The sequence below is a fragment of the Mesocricetus auratus genome, unplaced genomic scaffold (genome assembly GCF_017639785.1).
Source record: "Mesocricetus auratus isolate SY011 unplaced genomic scaffold, BCM_Maur_2.0 Super-Scaffold_100013, whole genome shotgun sequence".
Lineage (NCBI taxonomy): Eukaryota > Metazoa > Chordata > Mammalia > Rodentia > Cricetidae > Mesocricetus > Mesocricetus auratus.
In genome coordinates, this window is record NW_024429196.1 from 37,919,603 (window position 1) to 37,943,343 (window position 23,741).

At 44.1% G+C, this 23,741-nt stretch overlaps 1 protein-coding gene across 1 annotated transcript in view; it reads left to right on the top strand.

Moving 5' to 3' along the window:
- Positions 1–23,741, top strand: part of Nid1 (nidogen 1) — a 76,616-nt gene that overhangs the window by 46,721 nt on the left and 6,154 nt on the right. The window contains exons 10-16 of the mRNA XM_005071790.4: positions 664–789; positions 2,884–3,033; positions 3,881–4,003; positions 15,358–15,585; positions 16,859–17,031; positions 18,801–18,927; positions 22,808–22,979. Of these exons, the coding sequence (XP_005071847.1) occupies positions 664–789; positions 2,884–3,033; positions 3,881–4,003; positions 15,358–15,585; positions 16,859–17,031; positions 18,801–18,927; positions 22,808–22,979 (1,099 nt within the window). The remainder of the gene's footprint in view (positions 1–663; positions 790–2,883; positions 3,034–3,880; positions 4,004–15,357; positions 15,586–16,858; positions 17,032–18,800; positions 18,928–22,807; positions 22,980–23,741) is intronic.

The following is a 23,741-nucleotide window of genomic DNA, read 5'->3' on the forward strand; positions in this document are numbered from 1 at the left end:
TGCACCAATGAATATTATTGTATTTACTTACTAATAGGGAAACTGAGGCTGAGTAGTTGAGCTGCCCAGACAACACAAGTCAGTAACAAAAGGAGGAAGGATTTGAACCTAGTACTGTTCAATGCCAGGGTACAAGTTTTTGCTCCCCATTCCCCATGGTGATGGCTGTAGTACCGCCACATGAAAGGCCACCATTTTGCCATTTAAATGAGGTAATAACTTACCTTTGAGCCCATTAAATCCTATGTGACATTCACAAATTCTCAATTGACTCTAAGTTGTGTAGTCTTTCTTTACAGTCATAAGTGTAGAAAGGTAGTTTATTTTAAAGATTTGCTTACTTATACAATGGGGACCAAACCTCTGCAAGAGCAGTTCTCTGTCTTCTAATGTGTTTTGCCAATCCAGTCTGAGTGGCTTGTTTGGATGGGTGTCCCTTTGGTTACTCACTCAGAAGGAAGCACATATCACATAGAAAAAATGAACTGAGAGTTGCACTCTACATTGCGTAAAGGGCAAAAAAACAACCCCTATTTCATATTACTTTGAGCATGTAGAAACATCTGTCTTCAAAAGGATCTCCTCTCTGGAAAAATGCTTTCTCTTTCATTATGTGTCGTGAGGTTTAAAAAGTCTGCATTTTTTATCAACAATTTGCTGCAGATATTGATGAATGTTCAGAGCAACCTACCAGGTGTGGGAACCATGCAATCTGCAACAATTACCCAGGAGCCTACCGCTGTGAGTGCGTGGAGGGCTACCACTTTTCAGATGGCGGAATATGCGTGGGTAAGTTCTGTAAGAAATTTTCCTGGGGTGACTACCTCTGAGGGAAAGGCATGATTACGGGTTTTGACCCTGGTGGGGAAGCAGACACCAGTTTCTGCTGCTAGGGGCAGGCTACAAGGGGGATTAGAAGAAGCCCTGCCCTCTACCTGCTTAGATGGTCGCAGCTGCCAGGAGCAAACATGTTCTTGAAATGCATGCACTAGTGCATGCTAGTGTATCAGTAATGCATACACTAGTGCATGCTAGCAATACGTCAGTTCATCCATGTGAGCTTTCTGTTGTACTTAGAATTCATGGTCAAGTACCTTCATGCTCTTAGCTGCCTTAGATTGAATTCCACCTGAGTTACATCAGAAAGGAAATTCCACTTGGCACCATGCCACTTATAGTCCTATTTGAATAAACCACAAGCTGACGCATAGCCTTTTAAACTTGCTGAAGTACATTGATTTTATTAATTCACTGCACTAATTATGTTCTTGATTGATGTTGTTAATGAAGATGCTGGGCCAGTCATGAAGAACAATTTTTGACACATTACCTCCCACTTCACATTGGCATATTATATCCAAGATATTTCTGATTCTTTTGAGACAGGGTATCATGTATCATAGGCTGACCTCACACTCACTGTGTAGTCAAGTGTGGCCTTGAACTTCTTACCCTCCCATCTCCACCCTCCAGAATACTGCTGCCATGCCCAGTTTATCAATAATGGGAATGGAATCTATGGCCTCATGCATACTCAGCAAGTACTCAACCCAGATTTATTCCAAGCCCAAGATATACATACATACATACATACATACACACACACACACACACACACACACACACACACACACACATCCAGCCTCCAAGTTCCAAGAATTGAAGTTCAAAGATTTATGGAGATTACCAGGTCTACAGGCTAATCCACCGAGTGGGACATGTGTGTCTGTCTGAGTTAAAACAGAAACCAACTGTACTAGTTAGTGTCCTGTCCCCATGTGCTCTCTGGCTGTTTACTGTGACCAGTATGCATGCCTTCCCTTTGCTCCATCTCAGAGCTTGGATGAGGAGCCAAGGTCTAGATGAGGTGGTGTCTGTAGGACGGGAGGGAACAGACAGTTCTTAGGATTTGAGTGTGATCCAAACATCTGTGCACCCAGGAGGCCAGCCCTCTTTGTTGCACTGAGCTGAGATTTTTAGCATGCTGTGTTGAAACTTTTTTTTTCATTCTAGCAGAGAAAGAACATCGATTTTCTTGGGCTGACTTTTTCCTATGAGTTTTGAGCTAGGGAAGGTTCTAAACTTTCCTTTTAATGTAACACTATTGACGTCCCTGGTTGACTCAGTAGAGTGGTAGACTGGGAAGAGTTAGGTCTCACTGAGCTCTAGCCTGGGGTCGATGTGGAGGAGGCAGATTGGCCTGGGTCTGCCCATTCTCTAAGGCCACATTCATTGAGAGCAGAGCAAAGCAGAGTACAAGACAGGCTGTATCGATGTCTTCTCCCAGACATCCGTTCTCAGCAAGACATTTAACCTCCCAGGGCTTAGCTCTCCATCTTCAAAATGAGGTAATTAGATATGAGCACTTCCTATAGCCTGTGGAACCCTTGGAGGTAGCTCAAGGAGCTGTCTAGGAGGGCGTGGGGGAGTCACAGGCCAATCCTTATCCTCTCCCCGGACCCCAGCCTTCCATTTGTCTACAGATCAAGTTCTGCATAAACTGTTTGAATAATGGATTCCATTGCCCCAAAATAAGCCAGGCCTGGGGTGCTGATCTTTCATTTGAGCTACTTGAGAGACTGAAGTGAGGGGATCACAGTTCAAGACTTGCTTGGCCTGCAGAGTAAATTCCAGGCCCACCTAGACTAGAGATGCAGCTCATTGGTACAATACTTCAGGACCATGAAGCCCTAGGTACAATGGCATGGAAGGAACATGGTAACTAAAGGGGAAAGTATGGTCTGAATCTAGGCAGCATCTAGACACAGTCCCCTTCTCTGAGCCTCACTGAGTCAAATCACTGGTGTGCAGAAAGCTTGGAAGAGTATCTACCTGTTCTGAGACTTTCTTCCAAAGGCATGTGTTCATTTCTTTGTTCTTAAGCTGATGTGGACCAGCGGCCAATCAACTACTGTGAAACTGGTCTCCATAACTGTGATATCCCCCAGCGGGCCCAGTGCATCTATATGGGCGGCTCCTCCTATACCTGCTCCTGTCTGCCTGGCTTCTCTGGGGATGGCAGAGCCTGCCAAGGTATGTGGTGGCTCTGAAGAGTGGCCTGGGTGGTACTTACACTCCCTCTCTGTAAGGAGGATGTGTTCTTTTTGCTCCATTGGGCAAGAATCTTTTCTATCTTGTCAGCAGCTGGAACTGTGCATTTTCTTGGAGAGTTGTTCTCCTTTGGGACCTACATAGCTTTCTTCCCCTGGCCCCAAGGCTTGCTTCATTACGCAGCAGTTAGATAGTGCTCTTGGCTGGGAACTAAGGCTTGCTTGGTTTTTGAAATTCCAAACAGTCCTTGCTTGCACAGAGCTTAACGTCCATCTTTGTATGTAATGGGCTTTTGCTCTTTCCGGCACAAGAAGTGAAGTTCCTATTCGGAGGTCAGAGAAGAAATGACATCACAGAATCTTTCCAGGCTTGGAATCAGCCCCTGGTTAGCTGCCAGGGCACTCATAATTAACAGAGTAAATCAGGGCTCTTGGTTTGTAAAATTATACAACATTATACTGAATTTAAGTTCAACAAAGATTTCAGAGATGCAGTGTCTCTGTTATTGGCTATGTAATTTTCTCTAAATACTTAAGAGTTAAGTGTAAACATGCTTACAATAAAGAGAGAACATCTGACAGTGCAAATTTTTCCCTTTTGCAAGCTTTATGTTTTCTGAAAACATTATTCTCACTTGAAATACATTTGTAAATGTACTAGATAGAAGATGGGGTATGACTGTCTTAAAAATTAATATTTAGTGAGTTTAAAGTCTCTAAACTCTAATTAAAAGCAGATTCATAGATTTGAGTGCATGGATTAAACTATTGTATCAATCACAAATTCTTGAAGCAATCTCATGGTCTCTGGGCCTGTGGCTGTTTTGCAGACGTGGATGAATGCCAGCTCAGCCGATGTCACCCTGATGCCTTGTGCTACAACACACCAGGATCCTTTACATGCCAATGCAAACCTGGCTATCAGGGGGATGGCTTCCAATGTGTGCCTGGAGGTGAGATGGGATGTTAGGAGATGATGGTCCATTGATTTGTTCATAAGATTTGATGGCCTTGGGGATAAGGGGATGTAAGGAATTGGTCCATGGAAACTTCTCAGAGTTCTGCAAATAGAAAGTCAGACAACAGGCCATAATGCAGAAACACACAGTATACAACTTCAGAGGATACCTTGTAGGAACTGAAGCCATGCTGGAATTTCAGAATGCATTGGTTCCTAGGTACCAGATCCAGAAGCACAAGATAAAAATTGGGCACTGGGCTTCACTTACAGGGGGTATTCTAGAGAAACAGAACCAAGAGAATATATGTGTATAAATATGTATATGCACGCACACACACATATACTAGTATAAGAAATTGAATCATGTCATTACGAAGGCTGTCAAACCCCAGCATCTGTTTTCAGTGATCAGGGAACTCCAAAAGTCCCATTGCTGCTTTAGTTCAAGTGCGGAGGCCATAGAACTAGGAAAGCCTGTGGTAGAGTTCTAGTCCAGATGCTAGTAGCCTTGTGACCCAGAAAAGGCTTGTTTGGTTTGATTGAAAACACAGGAGACAAATGATTTCTGATTTGGAGGCTACCAGGCAGAAACAACATTTGTCTGTCTGTCTGTATGTATAGGGTCTCACTATATAGCCCTGAATAGCCTGAAACTCACTGTGTAAACCAGACTGTCCTCGAACTCACAGAGATCGTGGTACCTTTGCTTCCAGTGTGCTGGGATTAAAGGCATGCACCACCATGTCTGGAGAAGAGCTCTTTTTTATTCAGAAGAGGACCAGTTTTGTCCATGTCCCGTCTAGGCCTTTATGTGACTGGATGAGGACAGGAGAACAATCTGCTCAGTAGGTCATCCTAAACACCCAGGATGATGTGGTCAGATATCTGGGCATTCTGTGACCCAGTCACATGGACATAAAATCAGTAGGAGCCCAAGAGTGTTGGGGAATGGAACACATGATGGGAAGATGGAATGAAGGGACCAAGTGGAGGAAGGTATAACTAAGGCCTTCATGGAATGTTCCATGTCACCTGTTTCCTGATCTGAATGTGCAGCTTTTGGTGTTACTGCTTACTTGGGACTTGAGTGGACCCTCAAGGTATCCAGGAGCCTGAAGCCAGGCCTGGATTGAGGCTGGTAAGGCTCTTGGCAGATGCTGTTAAACAGATGAGCATAATTGACTGCTGGCTGTATGGAAACTATTAGGCATGCACAGTGCTGGTGTTTGTCAGTTTTCAGTTGTGGGAACAAAATACCCAAGACAATCAACTTGAAGAATGGGAGTTTAGTTTTGGTTCATGATGTCAGACCGTTGCCAGTTGATGCTGCTGCTTTGGGCTGGGGTGAAGCAGGACCTCAAGGTGGGAAGCAAAGTCAAGGGCCTCACTGTGGTGGGGAGTGTGGAGTAAAGCTGAGGACCTCACTAACAACTAAGCAGCAGAAAGAGAAGTGGTGTGCCATGAGAAGGCTCAGCAGGTAAAGGTGTTTGCTGCCCCAAGTTTTACAACCCGAGTTTGATCCCTGGAAGACATGGTGGGAAGAGAGAATTGACTCTCATCAGCTGTGCTTTGACACCCACATGTGCTCTCTCACATGGGCAAACACACACACACACACACACACACACACACACACACACACACACACACACACAGAGTGAGTGCTTTTACAAATTGAAAAAATAAGCCAGATAGTGGTGGTACATGTCTTTAATCCCAGTACTCGAGAGGCAGAGGCAGGTGGATCTCTGTGAGTTTGAGACCAACCTGATCTTCAAAGTGAGTTCCAGCACAGACAGGGCTACACAGAGAAACCCTGTCTCAAAAAACTCCCCCCCAAAGATTTTTTTTTTGAAAAAATAATTACTGCCATTTCTGAAATGGTGGGTGGTGGCTATAGTCCTGCCCACAGATTTTGATGAGCGGGATTCATAGAGAAGCAGTCCTAGCTGCTTGAGTTGAGTTAGGCATTCGAGCTGCTGTTAAAACAACTAGCATTTGTTGTTTCTTCTGTAGGCTGGTTTAATATCTCCAGTTCAAAGAGAAACAGATGTCTGAGCTTTTGTTTCAATTTTTTAAAAGTCCAACTCCTTGCCCTATCTTTAAGGCTGTGTTTGTTAAACAGAAACAGGTAGACTAGTAAATAGTCTGAGATAGGAAGATGGGACAATGATAACATTAATAAGATTTGCTAAGATTATTATGTATTGTTCTCAGAAGAAATCCAACATGTGGTTATATGCTTAAGAGGGCATGTACTAGAAATGTACAAGAATGTTTATATATCATTTATAATCAGAAAATAATCTGAATATCTAGCAATGAGAAAAATAGATAGATGACTTTTAGTTCAAATTGTACTGTGAAATAACAGGCAGCAGGCAAAACTAATGGACTAGAGCAATGGATAAATCTTAAAACATGTTGAAAAAATAAAGCTCTTTTATACATACACACATGTATATGCACATATACATAGTGTGTGAAATACAGATCCTGTTTATGTAAAATATGAATCAGTATGAAAATAAATGTGTATATGTATGTAAGAAAACTGGAATGTGTATATGGAAATGAGGGACAGTAAACTCAGAACAGAAGTTGCCTCTCTGATGAGAGAGGAGATTAGGGTATTGGGGTGTATTACATGGAGTGTTATATTCTTAGAATGCTATAACAGAATGTCACAGACTACATGGTTTATAAACAACAGAAATTCATTTATCGGAGTTCTGAAGGTTGGGAAGTTCAAGATCCATGTGCTGGGAAATTCACTCTAAGGACCTGTTTGCATATTCTTGGGATGCCAGGTGTATCAATTGCTTTTCTTGTTCTGTAACAAAACTTAAGGAAGGAAGGTTTGTTTTGGCTCCCAGCTTGCTGTTTGTCTTTGAGTCTGTGGTGATGTAGAGCTTCATGTGTCCATAGTAGAGGAAAATAAGTCACCTCATAATGGCCAAGAAACAAGAAGAGGAAGGGACTAGAGTTCCCATATCCCTTTCAATGACCCGTCTCCAGTCCTCCCTCCTAAAGTTTCCACCCTCTACAATGGCTGTCTTTCCTCCTCTTCCTCCTTCCTCCTCTTCTCTGTTGGGGATTGAGGCTGGGATCTCACATGTACTAGGCAAGTGCTCTCCCTATCAACCCTCTTTCAACAAAACAGGATAAACAAAAACGAATTTATTCATTGTGTGTGTGTGTCCATGTATACCATAATATCGGTGTGGAAATCATTGTCTTCCACCATGTGAATTCCAGGAGTCAAACTCAGATCATTAGAGTTGGTGCCAAGAACCTTTCCCTGCTGAACAATCTCATTGTCTCCAGACTGATTTTTGTGTTTTGTTTAGTTTTTGAGACAGAGTCTGGCTAACATACCTAGGCTGGCATTGAACGAATTCTGTAGCCCAGGCAGGCCTTGAATTAGCCATCCCTCTGCCTCAGCCTCTCAAGTAGCTGTGGTCACGGGCCTGGCTCAGTTTTCATTTCTGAAATGCTATTTTAATTTCTCCTCTGAATTCTGTTGCCTTGTTTTGGACTTTGCCCAATTAGGATTCATTTTTTTCTCTCTTGCCTCCTTTACTTCTTAGTGTGTGTTTGCTTCCAGCTTGAGCTCTCCTGGATGTCCTGCTGGCACATGTCCATTATCTATCCTGTACGTGTCCATTAGCTATCCTGTCCCTTTGCTTTTCTCAGCTTCTGGAAGGGTGGCTTGGTTGACAGAACCCTCTTCAGTTCTCTTGGTGAAGTGTTTGAAAATATTTCACCTTGCTCTTGAGATTTCCTGACTCTGTCCCCTCCTCTCACACCTGGGCTCTCTCTGTCCAGTGTCCACATTTTGCATAGTTCTGTCCGCAGCCATTTCTCCTCACTGGTCACTTCTGAGAATTCCTAAGAACTAGAGCTTCCAGCTTATTGACTTGCATTTCGAGTAAAGGATGCCCTCAACCCCAACACTTCCCGATCCTGGTTTAAATCTGTCTGCTGTGCCTACTAGGATGTACCTGTTCAGTCCTTGGGGTTCATCTGTTCCCAGAAAGCCTTTGCTGTTTCCCACTTAGACTTGGATACCAGCTTGGCTTGTGGTGGTTGGTGCTATGACCTCACCCGATTGTGTAAGGTTCATAGGGTACATTGTTTCTTTGTAGTGTGCTCTAGTATGCTTTACTGTTGCTGTGATAAAACAGTTCTGACCAATAACAACTTGGGGAGGAAAGGGTTTAGCTACAGGTTACAATGCATCCTTGAGGGAAGTCAGGGCAAAAGCTCAAAGCAGGAACTAAAGTAGAGACCATGGTTGAGCATTCTTTATTGGCTTCCTTATTAAGCTGTCTTATACAATCTAGACCTACATGCCTAGGGATGGTACCTGTACCCCCAAATTGGGCTGGATACTCCTACATCAATTAGCAATTAGGAAAATGTCCCCACAGACATGCCCACAGGCCAATCTGGTAGAGACAGTTCAATTGAGGTTCCCCCTTTCCAAGTGTGTCAGGTTGACAAGCAATATTAGCCATCAGGTTTTACCTATGGGTTGTAGATTTTATCCTGTATTTACCCTCTGTAATGAAGATTCCAGAGCGAGGCTGCTGCTGCTTCCTTGGAGTCTCCCATGCACTCTCAAATAACTGTAGAAGCCTTTACCTTTAGCACTCATTTGAACTGCTCTTGAAATCACTCTGGAATGTCCATAATACACTCACTTGGACATATCTCAGTTCTGCCTTTGAGGATGATAAACCCTAGCTTATAGGCTCCCCTCATACCCATTCAGAAGCTCACCAATGCAGGGAGCACACCAATCAGGAAAGCTTAGAAGCTCACCACAGTTAATCTCATCTTCTTTCTAATCCTCTCTGCCTTTTGAGTCCAGGATAGCACAGCTCCTAGTTTCCAAATCACCCAAAGACTGTATCCCCGTACGTACAATTAACCCTAGAGATGGTTAGGGCAACACGGGTTTAGAGGGATGCTAATTTGTCACATGCACCTAGTACATAGTTAACAATTTCTTAGCAACTTGTTTGTGGCTTCCATTGAACTTGGCCCATGAACAATAGCATCTTCACACTCTACATGAAAGGTAAAGGACACCTTTGGAACTAGTTGTGACTGTGAGTAAAATTAGTGACTGGAGAAGAAAGCCAAGTGGGCTAGGAAAGGCAAAGAGAGCATAAGGAGAAAACACTGCGCTTGGCCTTAAAAGGACAAGTAGACCTAGAGAGGAGATAGCATTGTGCCTGTATGAGTCACTTTTTTGATGGCTGTGACAAAAGCACTGAAAGGGAGAAAGCATTACTTTGTCTCAGTTTGAGGATGTAGCCCATCATAGTAGGGAGGAGCCTGAAGGTGGACGGGTGGGGTGGGTGGGTGAGGGGTGTCATATTGCATCTCCAGTCAGGAAGCAGAGAGAGATGAATACTAGTCCTCACCTGCTCTCTCCCTGTTTCCTTTTTATCCAGTCAAGGATCCCAGCCTATGGGATAGTGATGCCCAAGTTTAGGATGGGTCTTCTCATCTCATTTGTATCAACCTAGAATCTCCCTCACAGACATGCCCACTGATGTATCTCCTAGGTCATTCTAGATCCTGTCAAGTTGACAGTATTGACCATCACCTCCCCCATTTCCAGCCAGACCCCCAGAAGCTTGCAAACCTCTTCTAACTTGATGCCTGTGGCCTCCAACCAGCGCATCACTCATACAGCTGTGGCATTGTTGCTGAGCCTTGCAGCCCCTCTGGCCTTTCTTTTCCTAAAGCGACCCTCTGCCCCCGGTTGACCAAGGTCCCCAATACCCCAGCTTCTTGGCTTACAGTTCTTTTAGTCATATCCCAAGTGGCTTTGGCCAGTCAGTCACTATACCAAGCCATAGGTTTGCCACTCTGAAAGGTCAGCCACACCCTTGATGGAAATGAATGAGCTGCTCCCCTTCTTCGTTTCCATGACAACTACTTCTCCCCCCCCAACTCCCTGAGAAACAAATCTCATCTTCCCTCCCACCTATACTTTCTGAGGCTTTTCACGATGCTCTGCTCTTGGTAGCTTCCTGTGAGTGTTTATAGTACAGATAAAGTAGATAAGTGGCCTAAGGATTCACAAGGGTTTTGGTCTGGGAAAAATTTATAGTGTCATTTCCCACAGTGGCAACAGCACAGAGACTAGAGCCCATTTCTTTCTCTGGGTATTTTATGACATTTCCTATTTCCCCCTCATTGTCTGCCCTTTTCTTGTGGCTACTTCATAGACTCTGCCTGAGCTTCCCTCCATCCCGCATCCTTGCATTCATGTTGGGCAGGGACTTGAAGAGTTCACATCTAATGTTATTATTGTAATTGGTGTTCTTAGGAAATTGCTAGGAACCCCACATTGGAGATGTTGTATTCTTTCCTTTTAAATTCTTATCCTGGGAAGCATGGCCATGCTAGGCAGATGTGTTTGTTTGGGAGCTAGGGATGTCCCAAAGCCTACAGAGAATGGGCACTGTTGTTGTGTTCACAGATGTGTATCATGGTCGTGCTAGAGTCTGTGTAGTTAATGGGGACGGCTGGTCCCTACAAGTGGTTCAGGCTGTGGCGGAAGTACCTGAATGAGCAGCACCTCTGCACAGTTTCCCTCTAGCTCAGGTCTCCCTATTGCTGCCTACCCTCTGCCAGAGAGGCTTGGCATGTCTTATCCACCCCCTTCCTCCTACTCCAAAGCTGCAGTGGCTATTCATTTGACACAAATGGGCTGCCTCCTTTGTCTCTTCATTTCCTTTGCTGCCATCTCAAGAAAAGCCACCCCAGACTTCCTGCCTGCCCTCAGATATATCAAGGGATCATGTGATCATGTGTTCCTTCTCCTAGCTGAAGAAGTAGCTTGTCTGGTATAATTTTACCAACCAGAAATAAGTCCAGAAAATGTATCTTCTTGACCCTGTTGTCTCCCCACCCCATCTACCAGGCCCATGATAGGGTACTCTCGGTCACTCCTGCTGCCTACTTGCCAGGATAAGGATTCATTCCTGGAAGCTTATGAGGACATAGTCTTCTGTAAACATTCTCCAAGTTCTGTTTCCTGACTCAGAATTGAGGTTTCCTGACCTTACACATTCAACATATTTCTGAAAGTTTCAGGGTCTATTCCAGATGATTTGGACTTTCGAATATCCAACAGGATATCAACACAAAATTCTTCCTGCTGTATAAAATGAAATTACCCTCACTCTCTCAAATGCTCTGCTTGGGGGCTGGGGTCAAAGCTCAACTGGTAAAAGGTAAAAAGGAGGACTTGAGGTCAGTCTCTAGAACTTGCATTTGAAAACTGGACATGGCACATGCTGGAAATCTCAGTGCTGGAGAGGCAGAGACAGGCAGATCCTTAGGACTCATTGGCTAGCCTGCATATGCTAGTCAGTAAGCCTCAGGTCCAGCAATGTGTTTCAGAAGACTAGGAAAACCAAGGAATAGCACCCGAGATTGAGTTCTGGCCACTACCCACGTGCACACAAGTGCATGTGCACACACATGCACATCCCATGTACTCATATGCATAGAAAGTTCCACTTGGTTGGAGACACCTAGAACATTAATCCACTATTGCTGTAAAAGTGGTTAATGACAGAAATACCTAGAGGAAACTTCTGGGGGTTTTCATACCACTTCACTGGGGTTTTAAAGAAATAAGGGTCATGGTGTTCATTACTTTTCTCATTGTTGTGACAAAATGCCCAAGAAAAGCGACTCAAGAAAGGGTTCTTCTTGGCTCATAGCTTGAGAGTCTACAGGCCATCATGGTGGGGAAAACAGCAATGGTAGTGTGGAGTGGCTAGTCACTTTTGACCTGCAGTCAGGGAGCAGACAGATGAATGCAGGTATCCAGCTCTCCGTATCCTTCTTATTTAGTCCAGAAACCTGCCTCATGGTGCCTCTCTCATTCAGGATAGGTGGTAATTCTCCCTGGCACACCCAGAGGTGCGTCTTTGGGTGATCCCAAATACACTCACACTGGCCATGAAGTCCCACTCTCACTCATTACGTGTTCACTGTGTTAAGCCAGCCCGACTGCCCTAAAGATAGGTGTAGAAACTGAAGGCCACATTGGGGGAGTAGCAGGAATCCACAGACTTCAGTTATAATTTGTGGCAAGTCACTTTCAGTGCTGCGACCCTGGAAGAGTCTCTTAACCTCTTTGAGCTTTAATTTTTTCCTTTGGTATAAAAACCAAATTCCTATCACAAAGGGAATAGAAACTGGAGAGATGAGTCATCAGTTAAGAGCACTTCCTGCTCTTATAGAGGACCTGAGTTCCATTCCCAGATGTCAATCATGACTCATGACTGCCTGTAACTCAATATCCAGGGGACAGGAACCCTCTTTTTGCCTCTGAGGGCACCCACACACGTGCTATGCACTTATGCAGACATACATGTATACATATAAGGGGCACTAAATAACATATACATGGAAATAGAGTCAGTTAGTATGAAAACTCTAAAACGCTGAACAAATGTAAGGTTTTGAGAAAGCAAATAAGTTTTATATCCAACAGAATACAAAAATCAACATTGTGATTCTAACCACATGGTTTATTCATATCTTTGTTTGGCTCTTCCTGCATCAAGTGTTTTACTTATTATTATTTTTTACATTATCCCCAGGGACAAAAGAAAGGCACACACAGTTGTTTTTCTTGCCAGGTTCAACAAACACTGTTCTGGTATATTAACTGTCTCTACTCAAGGGAGCAATTGTGTTAGGTCAGCCAGCATGAGAACTGGCCATACAGATGAGACACTCCGTGTGTTCTTGGCTGCATATTCCTTGAAGTCCACCATGCCTGCCTTGTGCAGGCCAGGTCACAAGTGGACATCTTAAGGTTCCACTGGTGTGTGTTGTCTTTTCGGTAACAGAATACTAAAGACTGATAATTATGAACTGAAGTATATTTGCCTTGGGATTCTGTAAGCTGGAAAGTCCTTGATTAAATGGTGAGGGCCTTCTTACCCCATCCTAACATGGAGGAAGCCTCATATGGTTAACTTCCCATAAAATAAGGAGCAGAATCCTAGAGCCAGGACTGGTAACTATTATCCCCACAGGCCAAATCTGGTTACTACTTATCTATAAAAAAAAGTTTTGCTGTTTTTGTTTGGTTTGCCTTGGGTTGTTTGTCCCACCCCCACCCCGATTCCTCCCCCAGACAGGGTTTCTGTATGTGTATCCCTGGCTATCCTGGAACTCTCTTTGTAGACTAGGCTAGTCTGGAACTCACAGAGATCCACCTGCTTCTGTCTTGCCAGTGCTGGGATTAATGGTGTGCACAGCCACACCCTGATTGTAAATAAAGTTTTATTGTCCATTAATTTACATGTCAAGCATGAATTCTCTCGCTCTCCCTTCAGGGAGTTGGGTAGTTGTGACAAGCAGCTTTGTACACAAAGCCAGAGCGTTGGTCAAACCCCGTCTAAGAGCTGTTTAATCACAATCCCCCAGCCTCCCCGCCAGGCCCATGCATGCGTTTGTGCTCTCTGGTGCCCTCCTGCCATGTGGAGAGAAGATCTTCTGTTGTCTTGCTCTGTCCCTCTGGTTTTGGTTCCCTGAGGGCAGGTCTAAAGATGGTTATGTGTACACCCAGTCCAGTCCAGTATTCTCAGTAAAGGCGAGGAGAGCCACCCTGTGAGAGCACTGAGTTTGCTCAGCAGACAGAACAACTCCTTCAGTCATGGGACCCTAGAGGCTCTGGTCTTAGGGTAACTTGTGGACCACCTGGAGGGCCTGGGAGTTTACCAGAAACATTGAACCCAGCATGAGGGGAAGGGTTGTGAGAAGTCTTCCTGCAGGATGTCTTGGAGGATTGACCAGGCAATGGAAAAGAGGTTCGGCTGGGAAGTTAAGGGGGTGTCACGTGAAGAACAACTCATGGAAAGGGCTGGAAGGAAGATACGCTAAGACTTGGATGAATGTAGCTCTCAGCAGTAGAGGTCAGGAGAACGGATGCTTCTCACCAATGTCGTTGTGTGACTCATGCTTCAGAGGTGACTGCTCAGCTGTCTCCCATGGAGGCTGGACTCTAGAGAATGTGGAGCCAGCTGCAACTCTGCACATTTAGCGGTTGTTTATTTTATGTCAAGTTTTGTTTGGTTTTGTTGAGACAGATTCCTCTTGAACCTCTAATCTTCCTGCACTAGCACACCGAGAGCTGAGACTACAGGCTTACACTGTGGCCCAACTTCCCAAGCTTCTTGTGTAGCAATATTCCCTGCCTTGGAATCTGGGCTGTACAGGCTAAAGGCCAGATTTCATGGCAAACAGGCTTCTCTAGAGGGAAACAACCAGAAGCTAGTGGGTGCTTCCTGGTCTTTGGTCTCTAAATTCTTTGGCTGGGACTCAGGGTAGATCACATGAAGCTTGAGAGGGTAAAAGAAGAATTTAAGATGAACTCAAAATGCCTTAGAACAAATCCCAGGGCCATCCATCAGTGGAAACAAAGTTGAACAAATGTGGCTTTTCTATACAATGCAGCTGTTCAGCTGTTGAAGGGAAGCAAGGATTGGTGGGCAACCTCAGCGAGGATGGGCCTGGAAGATCTGCTAAGGAAGGCAGACGCAGGCCACATGTGCTATGATTCCATTTGTATGAAATATACAAAATGAGAAAGTCCACAAAAAGATGGAGACTGGGAACTTTCAGGGTGGGGAGGAAGGAGGCATGGCAACATCTATTTTCTAGGCATGGGGTTTCTTTTAGGGTGATGAAAATGGTTCATATAAATAACCACCATAGCTAGGCGTCACTGGATGTACCAAATGCCACTGAATTGTTCATTTAAAGTATTTCACTTTATGTTACATCCGTTTTGCCTTATTTTTTTAAAAATTTAAGACAGGATTTTACAATATAGATCAGGCTGTCCTTGAAGTCATCCGCCTGCCTCTGCCTCCCGAGTGCTGGGATTAAAGGCGTGCGCCACCAACGCCCGGCAGTCACAGAGGTCCACCTGTTTCTATCTCCCAAGTGCTGGGATTTAAGACATGTACCACCATGCATGGCATGAGGTAGTTTTTTTTAAATCATAAGTTATTACTATTTTTCCTGGGAGGGGACAAGGTCAAGCCAATCATGCTCTCACAGAGCTGAAGATGACCTTGAACTTCTGAGCCCAGGACTTGTTGCAATCTATACAAGTACTCTACCAACTGAGCTATGTCCCTGGCTCTCATAATAATGTCTTAAATTGTAAAAGAAAAAAATGAATAGAAAGCCAGTGATGACCGGCCATCTTTGTGGTCCAAGTCTGACAAGTGGCATTTGGGAATACCATGCATGACTCAACTGATACTCAGCTTTGCTTGTCATTGACAGAGGTGGGGAAAACACGGTGTCAACTGGAGCGAGAACACATCCTTGGAGCATCAGGGGTGGCAGATGCCCAGCATCCCAGGCTGCTGGGGATGTATGTACCCCAGTGTGATGAGTATGGACACTACGAACCCACCCAGTGCCACCATGGCTCTGGCTACTGTTGGTGTGTGGACCGCGATGGTCGGGAGCTGGAGGGTTCCCGTACCCCGCCCGGGATGAGACCCCCATGTAAGTGGACAGCTGTCATGTAGACTTGAAGACCAGAAAGACATGTATTAGCGGGTGCTCTGCTACCAACCCTATACCTGTCACTTTTGCCATCTTCCCTGCCTCTGTCTGGTGCACTCTCTTCCATATCTGGGTATATAAGTGCCTGTGGCAGACACAGGGTAGCCAGACTTTGGACCACTGGGCTCTGTGACAGAACAGGGATACTGTGATCCCTTGGTTCTCCCCAAAGCCTTGCTTACTCTAGTGGAGATATCTGTTTTTATCTTTTCAATACATGGTTCTGTACAGCTAGGCCCTTGGACCTTAATATGCCCTAGACTTTTTTTTTTATTTTTCTGAGGCAGGATCTCATATTGGGGGCTAGACTTTAATAGACAACATAGTTGTGTTGTCCAAAGATAAACCTGAATTTCTGATCCTCTTGTCTTTGTCTAAGTGCTGGGATAATAAGTGTGCTCCACATCTAGCCAGTTCTCCATCTAGATAGCTAAAGAGAAGCCCAGACAGGCACATGCCCTATGTGCACAATAGAAAGACAGATAGTACCTGGGCAGCCTATGGCACAGGCTGTGCCAACCCTCCCCTTCCCCTGCCCACAGGAGTTCCTTTGCTGAGGAGTCAGGGAAGCAGCCAGGGTGAAGGTTAGGAGGTCACAAGTCAAGGAGGCCAGAGGATGAGGCCCCTGGCTAGCCTGTTGGTCTTCAGAACCTAGGGGGCCATGTTTCTGCTTGTGAGGTTGGAGGATGCTCTTTTCCATAGCAATGGACAGGATGTGACAGCCCTAATCGATAGCTTTTCCACCCAGGGTTGAAGATGTCACTCCCTGCAGGCCGAAGTGTCAGAGCTGTTGCTCCCAGCACTGCTTTGGCTCTCACACCAGTCCAGCATCCAGCCTGACATAAATAACCAAGTCATTATATAAGAGGGAGCTGGGCCAGCTCTGTACCCCACTGGACCTGTAATGCTAAACTCGTGTTCTTCCCTGTCTTCACAAATGCCCTTTGACTGGCCAAAAAGGCTTTCTGCCTCTGGAGTTTTCAGACAGAAAATGGACATTGTATGACTGGCTGTGCTGTTTACACACAATAAATGTGACTAGACCTGGGATATGTAGATGTGTTCATGAACACACATACACACATTCATATGAATATATGCACATTTATGTACATGTGCTCTCACTTGTATTCTTCTGCATATTTGAGCATTAGAATGCACCTGTGCATTTCTGGCATGCACACTTACTCATTGACCATCTCTTGCCCTCTAGGTCTGAGTACAGTGGCTCCCCCTATTCACCAGAGACCTGTAGTACCTACAGCCGTCATCCCCCTACCCCCAGGGACTCACTTACTCTTTGCCCAGACTGGGAAGATTGAACGCCTCCCCCTGGAGGGAAACACCATGAAAAAGAAAGAAGCGAAGGCCTTTCTCCATATTCCTGTGAGTATCGACTGACTAGCCTTGATGACAGTCCCAGCTTTAGGGACGTGGCTACATAGTTAACTGCTATATGTAATATAGTAACGTAATATAATAACAAGATAATTAATATAATATAATGCTAATATGGTTAATAGTTAATATAAAATATAATATAGCACAATATAGTATAAGACACTATAATATCAAGATAGTTAATAGCTAAATATATTATAGTATATACTATTCCATGATGTCAATATAGTATAGTATATACACTACACTATCATACCAAGATAGCTAATAGCTATGTGTAATATGACACCAATAGTAGTTACATTTGTAATCTAAAATAATACCATATCCATTTGCAAATATAATGCAGATTTAAACAGATGACCTACATATGAGAGAAGTCTAAATACATAACAAAACTGAAAAGTATATTTCTGTGCTGTGAAATCATCCATTCTGCAAGCTTGGCCTGGCAGTGAGTTTATTCAGAATGCTATGAAGTGTTCGCTCATGAATTTTGAAAGGAGTACTATAGACTCAGCCTTTAATTTTTTTACCTTTGGTATGAGGTCAGTTTGAGGTGTGTGTGTGTTTATTCAGGTGATAGAGCACTATTTGTTAAGAAGATAATATTTCTTGTTTGGCACCTGTGTACCCTTGTCAGACGCATCATTGAGAGGTTGTTTCTGGGTGCTCTGGTCTTCTGTGTCAATCTCTCCAGCAAACCTTATGACAGCCAGTGCCACTCTGTCTTGATTATAGTGGACCTCAAAGTCAGGGAGATTTAAGTTCCTGCCTTATTTTTAGACTTTTATTTGTTTATTTTTGAAACAGTCTTATTTTCAAAAACAAAGATATGGACATATTATTGTTGTCAAAGCTAGCTTTGAACTCCTTGGCCTCTACTTCCTAGGTTCTGAGATTACAGACATGAGCAAGCACATTGCTGCTGCTGTTTGCATGTTCCTGTCATGTTTTAAAATAAATATCTTGTTCCATAGAAAATAAAACAAAACCAAAACAACCTGCCATGTGTGGTGGTTCATGCCTTTAATCCCAGTACTCAGGAGGCAGATCTGTGAGTCCCAAGTTAGCCTGGTCTACATAGGGAGTTCCAAGCCAGTCAGAATTACATCAACAATCATACAAAAGCCAAACCAAATAACTTGATAACTTTAACAAAGGAGACACTGAATCACTGAAACTGTCACTAAGGAGAACTGATGTCTTAGCAATATTAAATTGCAGAATCCATTAACCTGATTTACCTCTTTCTAGTTCCCTGGGTCATCTTTAATTTTACTCTTTAATACTTTGTAGTACTCATTGTAAGATCTTTTGATGTCATTTGAAATGTTCATTCTTGGGGCTAGAAAGATAGCTTAGAGGTTAAGAGCACTTGTTGCTTTTGTAGAGGATCCATTTGGTTCCCAGCACATAAGTTACTCAGTTCACAAACACCTGCTACTCTGGCTCTAGGAGATCCAATGCTCTCTTTAGGTGTCCAAGGGCACTTGAGCATTTGTAACACATAAGCATGCACGCGCACGCGCGCACACACACACACACACACACACACACACACACACACACACATTCAGAAAAGAGTGTTTTTTAAACTATGTAATTTCTATAATTCAACAATAAAAGACATGCGTGGGCAAAACATATTTGCTTCCTGTAAATACTATATGAGGGTGTATAGGTACATGGGAAGATCCAAGGCAAGACTAGCTAGTGGGTAAACTGTTCTCAATCATTGGTATCACTTCCAGGCAAAAGTCATCATTGGACTGGCCTTTGACTGCGTGGACAAGGTGGTTTACTGGACAGACATCAGTGAGCCTTCCATTGGGAGAGCCAGCCTACATGGTGGAGAGCCAACCACCATCATTCGACAAGGTAAGCAAGCAAATACTGTCCCTTTAGGTGCTGCTTCTAGCAGCCCACACTGCTCTTGGCAGGAGGTGAAGGATAGAGACCAAGCTGTTTGGTTTGCAAGGGGCCAGGTACTCTGCCTCCACACTCTACCCTTTTTGGCTCCCCTGAAATTTTCCACAGGTCACTTGAGTCATTAAATCAGGGACATTCTGGCTGAGGTTAGCTGCTTGTCTCAGGATAATAAAACTGAAACAAGGCAGGTGCCTGTGCCTTTCTCTGGAACCTGACATGGTCCATCTTTGTGTATTCCATTTCTTCTATAGCTTATGAGCCTGCAATTGCTTCTCACAGAGTCTGCTCCACCGTGTGCTCCATGAGGGCTTTTAATCAAAAAAGGAAGGAATAGTCAAGAAACTCACAAGCATACTGAAGTTGAAGATTACTTATTTGATTTTTGAGACAGCATCTCATGTAACCCAGGCTACCCTCAAACTCATTAAGTACCTGAGGATGACCTTGAACTCAGGATCTTCCTGCCTCTACCTCCCAAGTGTAGGATTATATGCCTGCACCACCACTCAGCTTGCCTATTTATTTATTTACATCTTCAGTCTAACATTCTCCCAACTGAACTATTTTGGCTACTATTTATTTATTTTAACCCAATGTTCAGCAGCCTTGGCTAGCCTGGAAGTCCTGCTTCTCTTGCCTTTTCCTCCATGGTACTGGGTTACAACTGTATATCACCACAGCCAGATCTGAAAGTAGAGTCTATTCCCAAGGCTGTGTTGGAGTTAAAGAGCTGTCATTTCAATGTAAGGCGTCCTGAGATCTTCCCAACTCAACACATCTTTTCTCTACCTAGTTCTAACTTGGAGTCCAACTAGCTGGGATCACCTCTCATAAAGAATTCTGTTTTTGGGTTAACGTATGATAAAGTGTGTGTTGTTGTTGACACAGCCCAGCTTCAACATTTAACCTCATGTAGATGCCTTCTTGAATAGAGAAATATACATCATTTTAATACCTTCATTCAATAAACAAAGAGGAACAAGGCCCACTGCTGTAGGTGTGTCACCCTAGCTATTTGAGAGGTTGAGGCAAAAGGATCACAAATTCAAGGTCTTCCTGGGTTACAGAATGAGCTCCAGGCTAGCCTGGGCAAATTTGTAAGACCTTGTCTCAAAATGTAAAGTTATGCCAGGGCTGGGGAATATAGCTATAGCTCAGTGCTAGAGCATTTGCCTAGCATGTGTGAGGTCTTGGGTTCAATCCTCAGTTTGTTTAAATCTATTTCACATGAGTATATTTAATGATTCTACCCAGACCTCCAGGATCTGTAAAAGGTCCCTGTGCCAAAATGGTCAAGGAACTTGAGCTGCTTCAATCATGATTCATTGGTTTGGGGAATATTTTTGCTCAGGAGGCATTGTCATGCTGCCATTAGCTGTATGAAGTCCTCTATTTCCTCAGCAAAATGTTCAGGTGGAAGATACACCTTCGAATAAGCCTTATTTTGTATTTCCTTTAGTTTGGGAGCCAAATGCAGCCTTTAAACTTCCAACTCAGCACACCTCTTACATTAATATTCTGTAAGGATCCACCCCATGGCCAGTTCCCTTCTTCCTCATTTCCTTCCTTAGAGATAACACAGCAGGAACCAAGCTGAGGCCAAGTGAAACAGCCCTGGCTTTGCACTTGGCTCTGGAATCCTTTTCTGGAAGCTGACAGGCTGTTTAGATGATATTGGTTAGCTCTCATGCTCTGATTTAAAGAAGGAACTTTGAAAATGCTTTTCTGCCTCTTTGTTGAAAATGTTGCTGTTATCTGTGATTTGATTTCAAAACCTAGTAGAAGAGGTGAATAGGTCACTGTCTGCTATTTCCTGTTGCTTTTGGCGCCTGAAATCAGCCTAGGGACCTTTAAGCGCAGTGAGAACTGTAAGAAATACTAAAATTGACTAACTGAAAGCACACAGAATTAACCAAAAATGTGATCTTGACTGAGTTTCCTTTTTCACACAGCAGTAAGGGAAAATTTGTTCCCTTGCCATCTCCTTTTCCTCAACACAGTTAGGGGCATTTTTCTAGCCCATTCCTCTGCAAAGTGTTGCCCACAGAGCCATATTTTCTTGGTTGGAAGGAGAAATGGCTCTGTGGCTCTTGAGATCAGGACCAGGGCTGTGTAGAAGGTGATAGCATGACATAAGTTCCTAATAGGCTTTTTCTGTATGGCCCGTGAAGACACTCTGTGCAGCTCCTCTCCCTGCAGTATTGAAAGATGTGCAGGGTGATCCCACTGGATGTGCTCATTCCAAGTTTTACCCAAATTGAGTGGCTGCTGAGGCATGCGTGTGCATACGCCTCTCTCTCTCTCTCTCTCTCTCTCTCTCTCTCTCTCTCTCTCTCTCTCTCTCTCTCTCTCTCTCTCTCTCTCTCTCTATCTCTCTCTATCTCTCTCAATCTCTCTCTCTCTGTGTGTGTGTGTGTGTGTGTTCTGTTTGAAAGCCACAGGGAGCTCCTGGGGAGGCAGTTTCATTGTTTCTGGGCCTCTTACAGTGTGGGAAAGAGCTTAGGCCTTTATACAGCTCTTCTTTGTGTATGAATAATACACCATGTGTTAATCATTTGTGGTTCTGAATCACTGACCTCTGGCTGGGTTCTTGTCAGAGGCTTGTGTGAGTATGAGTGGGTGGTGTGTACACACACATGTGCATGCCAATATCAGGTGATTCCCATAATCACTCTTCTCCTATTTTTTTGTTGTTGTTTGAGATGGGGCCTCTTACTGAACCTGGAGCTTGCCAGTTGGGCTAGTCTGGAGGCCAGCAAACCCCAGAGATTATTGTGCTTTTTGCCTGCCCAGTTCTGGAATTACAGGTGGCTTTACCACACCTGGCTTTGATATGGGTGCTAGGAATTGAGCTTAGGTCTTCATGCTTACACATGGGTGACAGTGTGCAGGGATGATATTCTCAAATGTCACATGCCTGGGACAGTGCAGCCTGGTGGGTTTCCTTCTTACTCATACTCCAGCACAACCTTCAGTCCTCCTCTGCCTAGAACAGGGAAGAATCTCGAGGATGCCAGTGACTCCTACCATGTCATTTTCTATTTTTAACTTAGAGTGACTTACATGGAGTATTTGTTTTATAGTGTCAACCTGTGTCTTGATTGCTGCTGTTTTTGTTCAGTGAAGATTGTTGGGAGTGTAATTTGTAATCACCAAACACCTTTTAACCCTTTACACTCGTATTCAAGCACTAACAGTGTGATTATCAATATTATTTCCTGAAATGCCTCCCCACCCTGTGATTTCCAAGAAAGAAAATCTATTCCCTCTTCACTTAGGATTCCATGTGTCCTGTTCATCTATGAGATATACTCTGAATTCCATCCTCTTTTCACTGAGGGTTTCTCCCTCATTCTCATGGTCTCTGGTCCTATAAAATTACTTGCAGCTCGCTTGCAGTCTTCTTTATATCAGAAATCACTTATTCAGGATCCTTGTCTGATAAACTCCCGTTGGTCCTTCAGGAACCAGTTTCTATAGGTGCCCACTTCTCCAAAACACTTCCCTGGTGAAGTCAAGCTGATCCCGTGTATATAGCTGCTCAAAGAAACTAGACCTCAGTTTGAATGGTGGTTGGCCGTGGGCTTCTTAATAGACAGCGCTGCGTCTTTGTCACAGTAACCTCCCAGGTTCCCAGTGTGGTACCCACTGGATAGATGAGGATGGATGGATAGCATTTTTTGAATTTGTTACTTGGGAAATCTCTCATCTTATAAACAGTAAGAATTTTGTATTCCCATTTGGCTTTTAAAGGTTGACCACCAAGTCTAAGACAGCCAAATAACAGAGAACTGGTAGGCTAGGGCATGACTCAGTGTTTTCCTTCTAGATCTCGGAAGCCCTGAAGGCATTGCCCTTGACCATCTTGGCCGCAACATCTTCTGGACAGACTCTCAGCTGGATCGGATAGAAGTTGCAAAGATGGATGGCACACAGCGTCGAGTGCTGTTTGACACGGGTTTGGTGAACCCCAGAGGCATTGTGACAGACTCCGTAGGAGGGTATGTGTGCCTACTAAAGTGTGTCAGTCTCTTCTTTGGTCTCTGACTTGTTTGGGATGGTCTCAGAGGAGGTTCTAATGCCAGAATTACTCTCCTGAGATGTTTCATCCATGCAAGATGAAGTCGAGTCTACAAACTGATGATATGCAGGCATAATTCCCACAAGGTGGACTTTGTGTCATGTTCCAGTTTCACATTTTTGTCAAGAGGCTTTGTAGGGTGACAGCTCAGAAATCAAGTAATTTCTGTATAGTGAATGTGAACTGACACTCCAATTGCATGAATACTGTGAAAATGTTGGGTTGGCCTAACCATGCCCCGGTACTCCTTGTTGGAGCAGATGTGACTTGAATATCCTAGAGTCCCCTTCTTGAGGGACTCTTTAGGCCATTTCTGCTTTCTCTCTTTTCACCCTATGGCAAACTCTCAGTGTTTCACCCCAGGCCCTTAGATATCTTCATACTTTCCCTTAGAGACAACATCCCTTGTGCTATGGCCACTTATCTACCTCACATATGACAGACATCTCTATCTCTACCTTGCTAGTATCTCCATCTTGCTGTAGTCAAACCACATTGCTCCACTGTGGCCTCCTGCATGGGCTTATTACTCAGGGAATTACTGTTGGTTTGTGTCAGGTCCAAAGTTTATGTGTGTGCATGTGTGTTTGTTATTAAGCCTTGTGTATCATTCTTCAGGTCGTGTCTGCCTTTTGCACCCTGAGCAAGGTCTCTAACTAGCCTGTCCCTCCCCAAGTAGAAC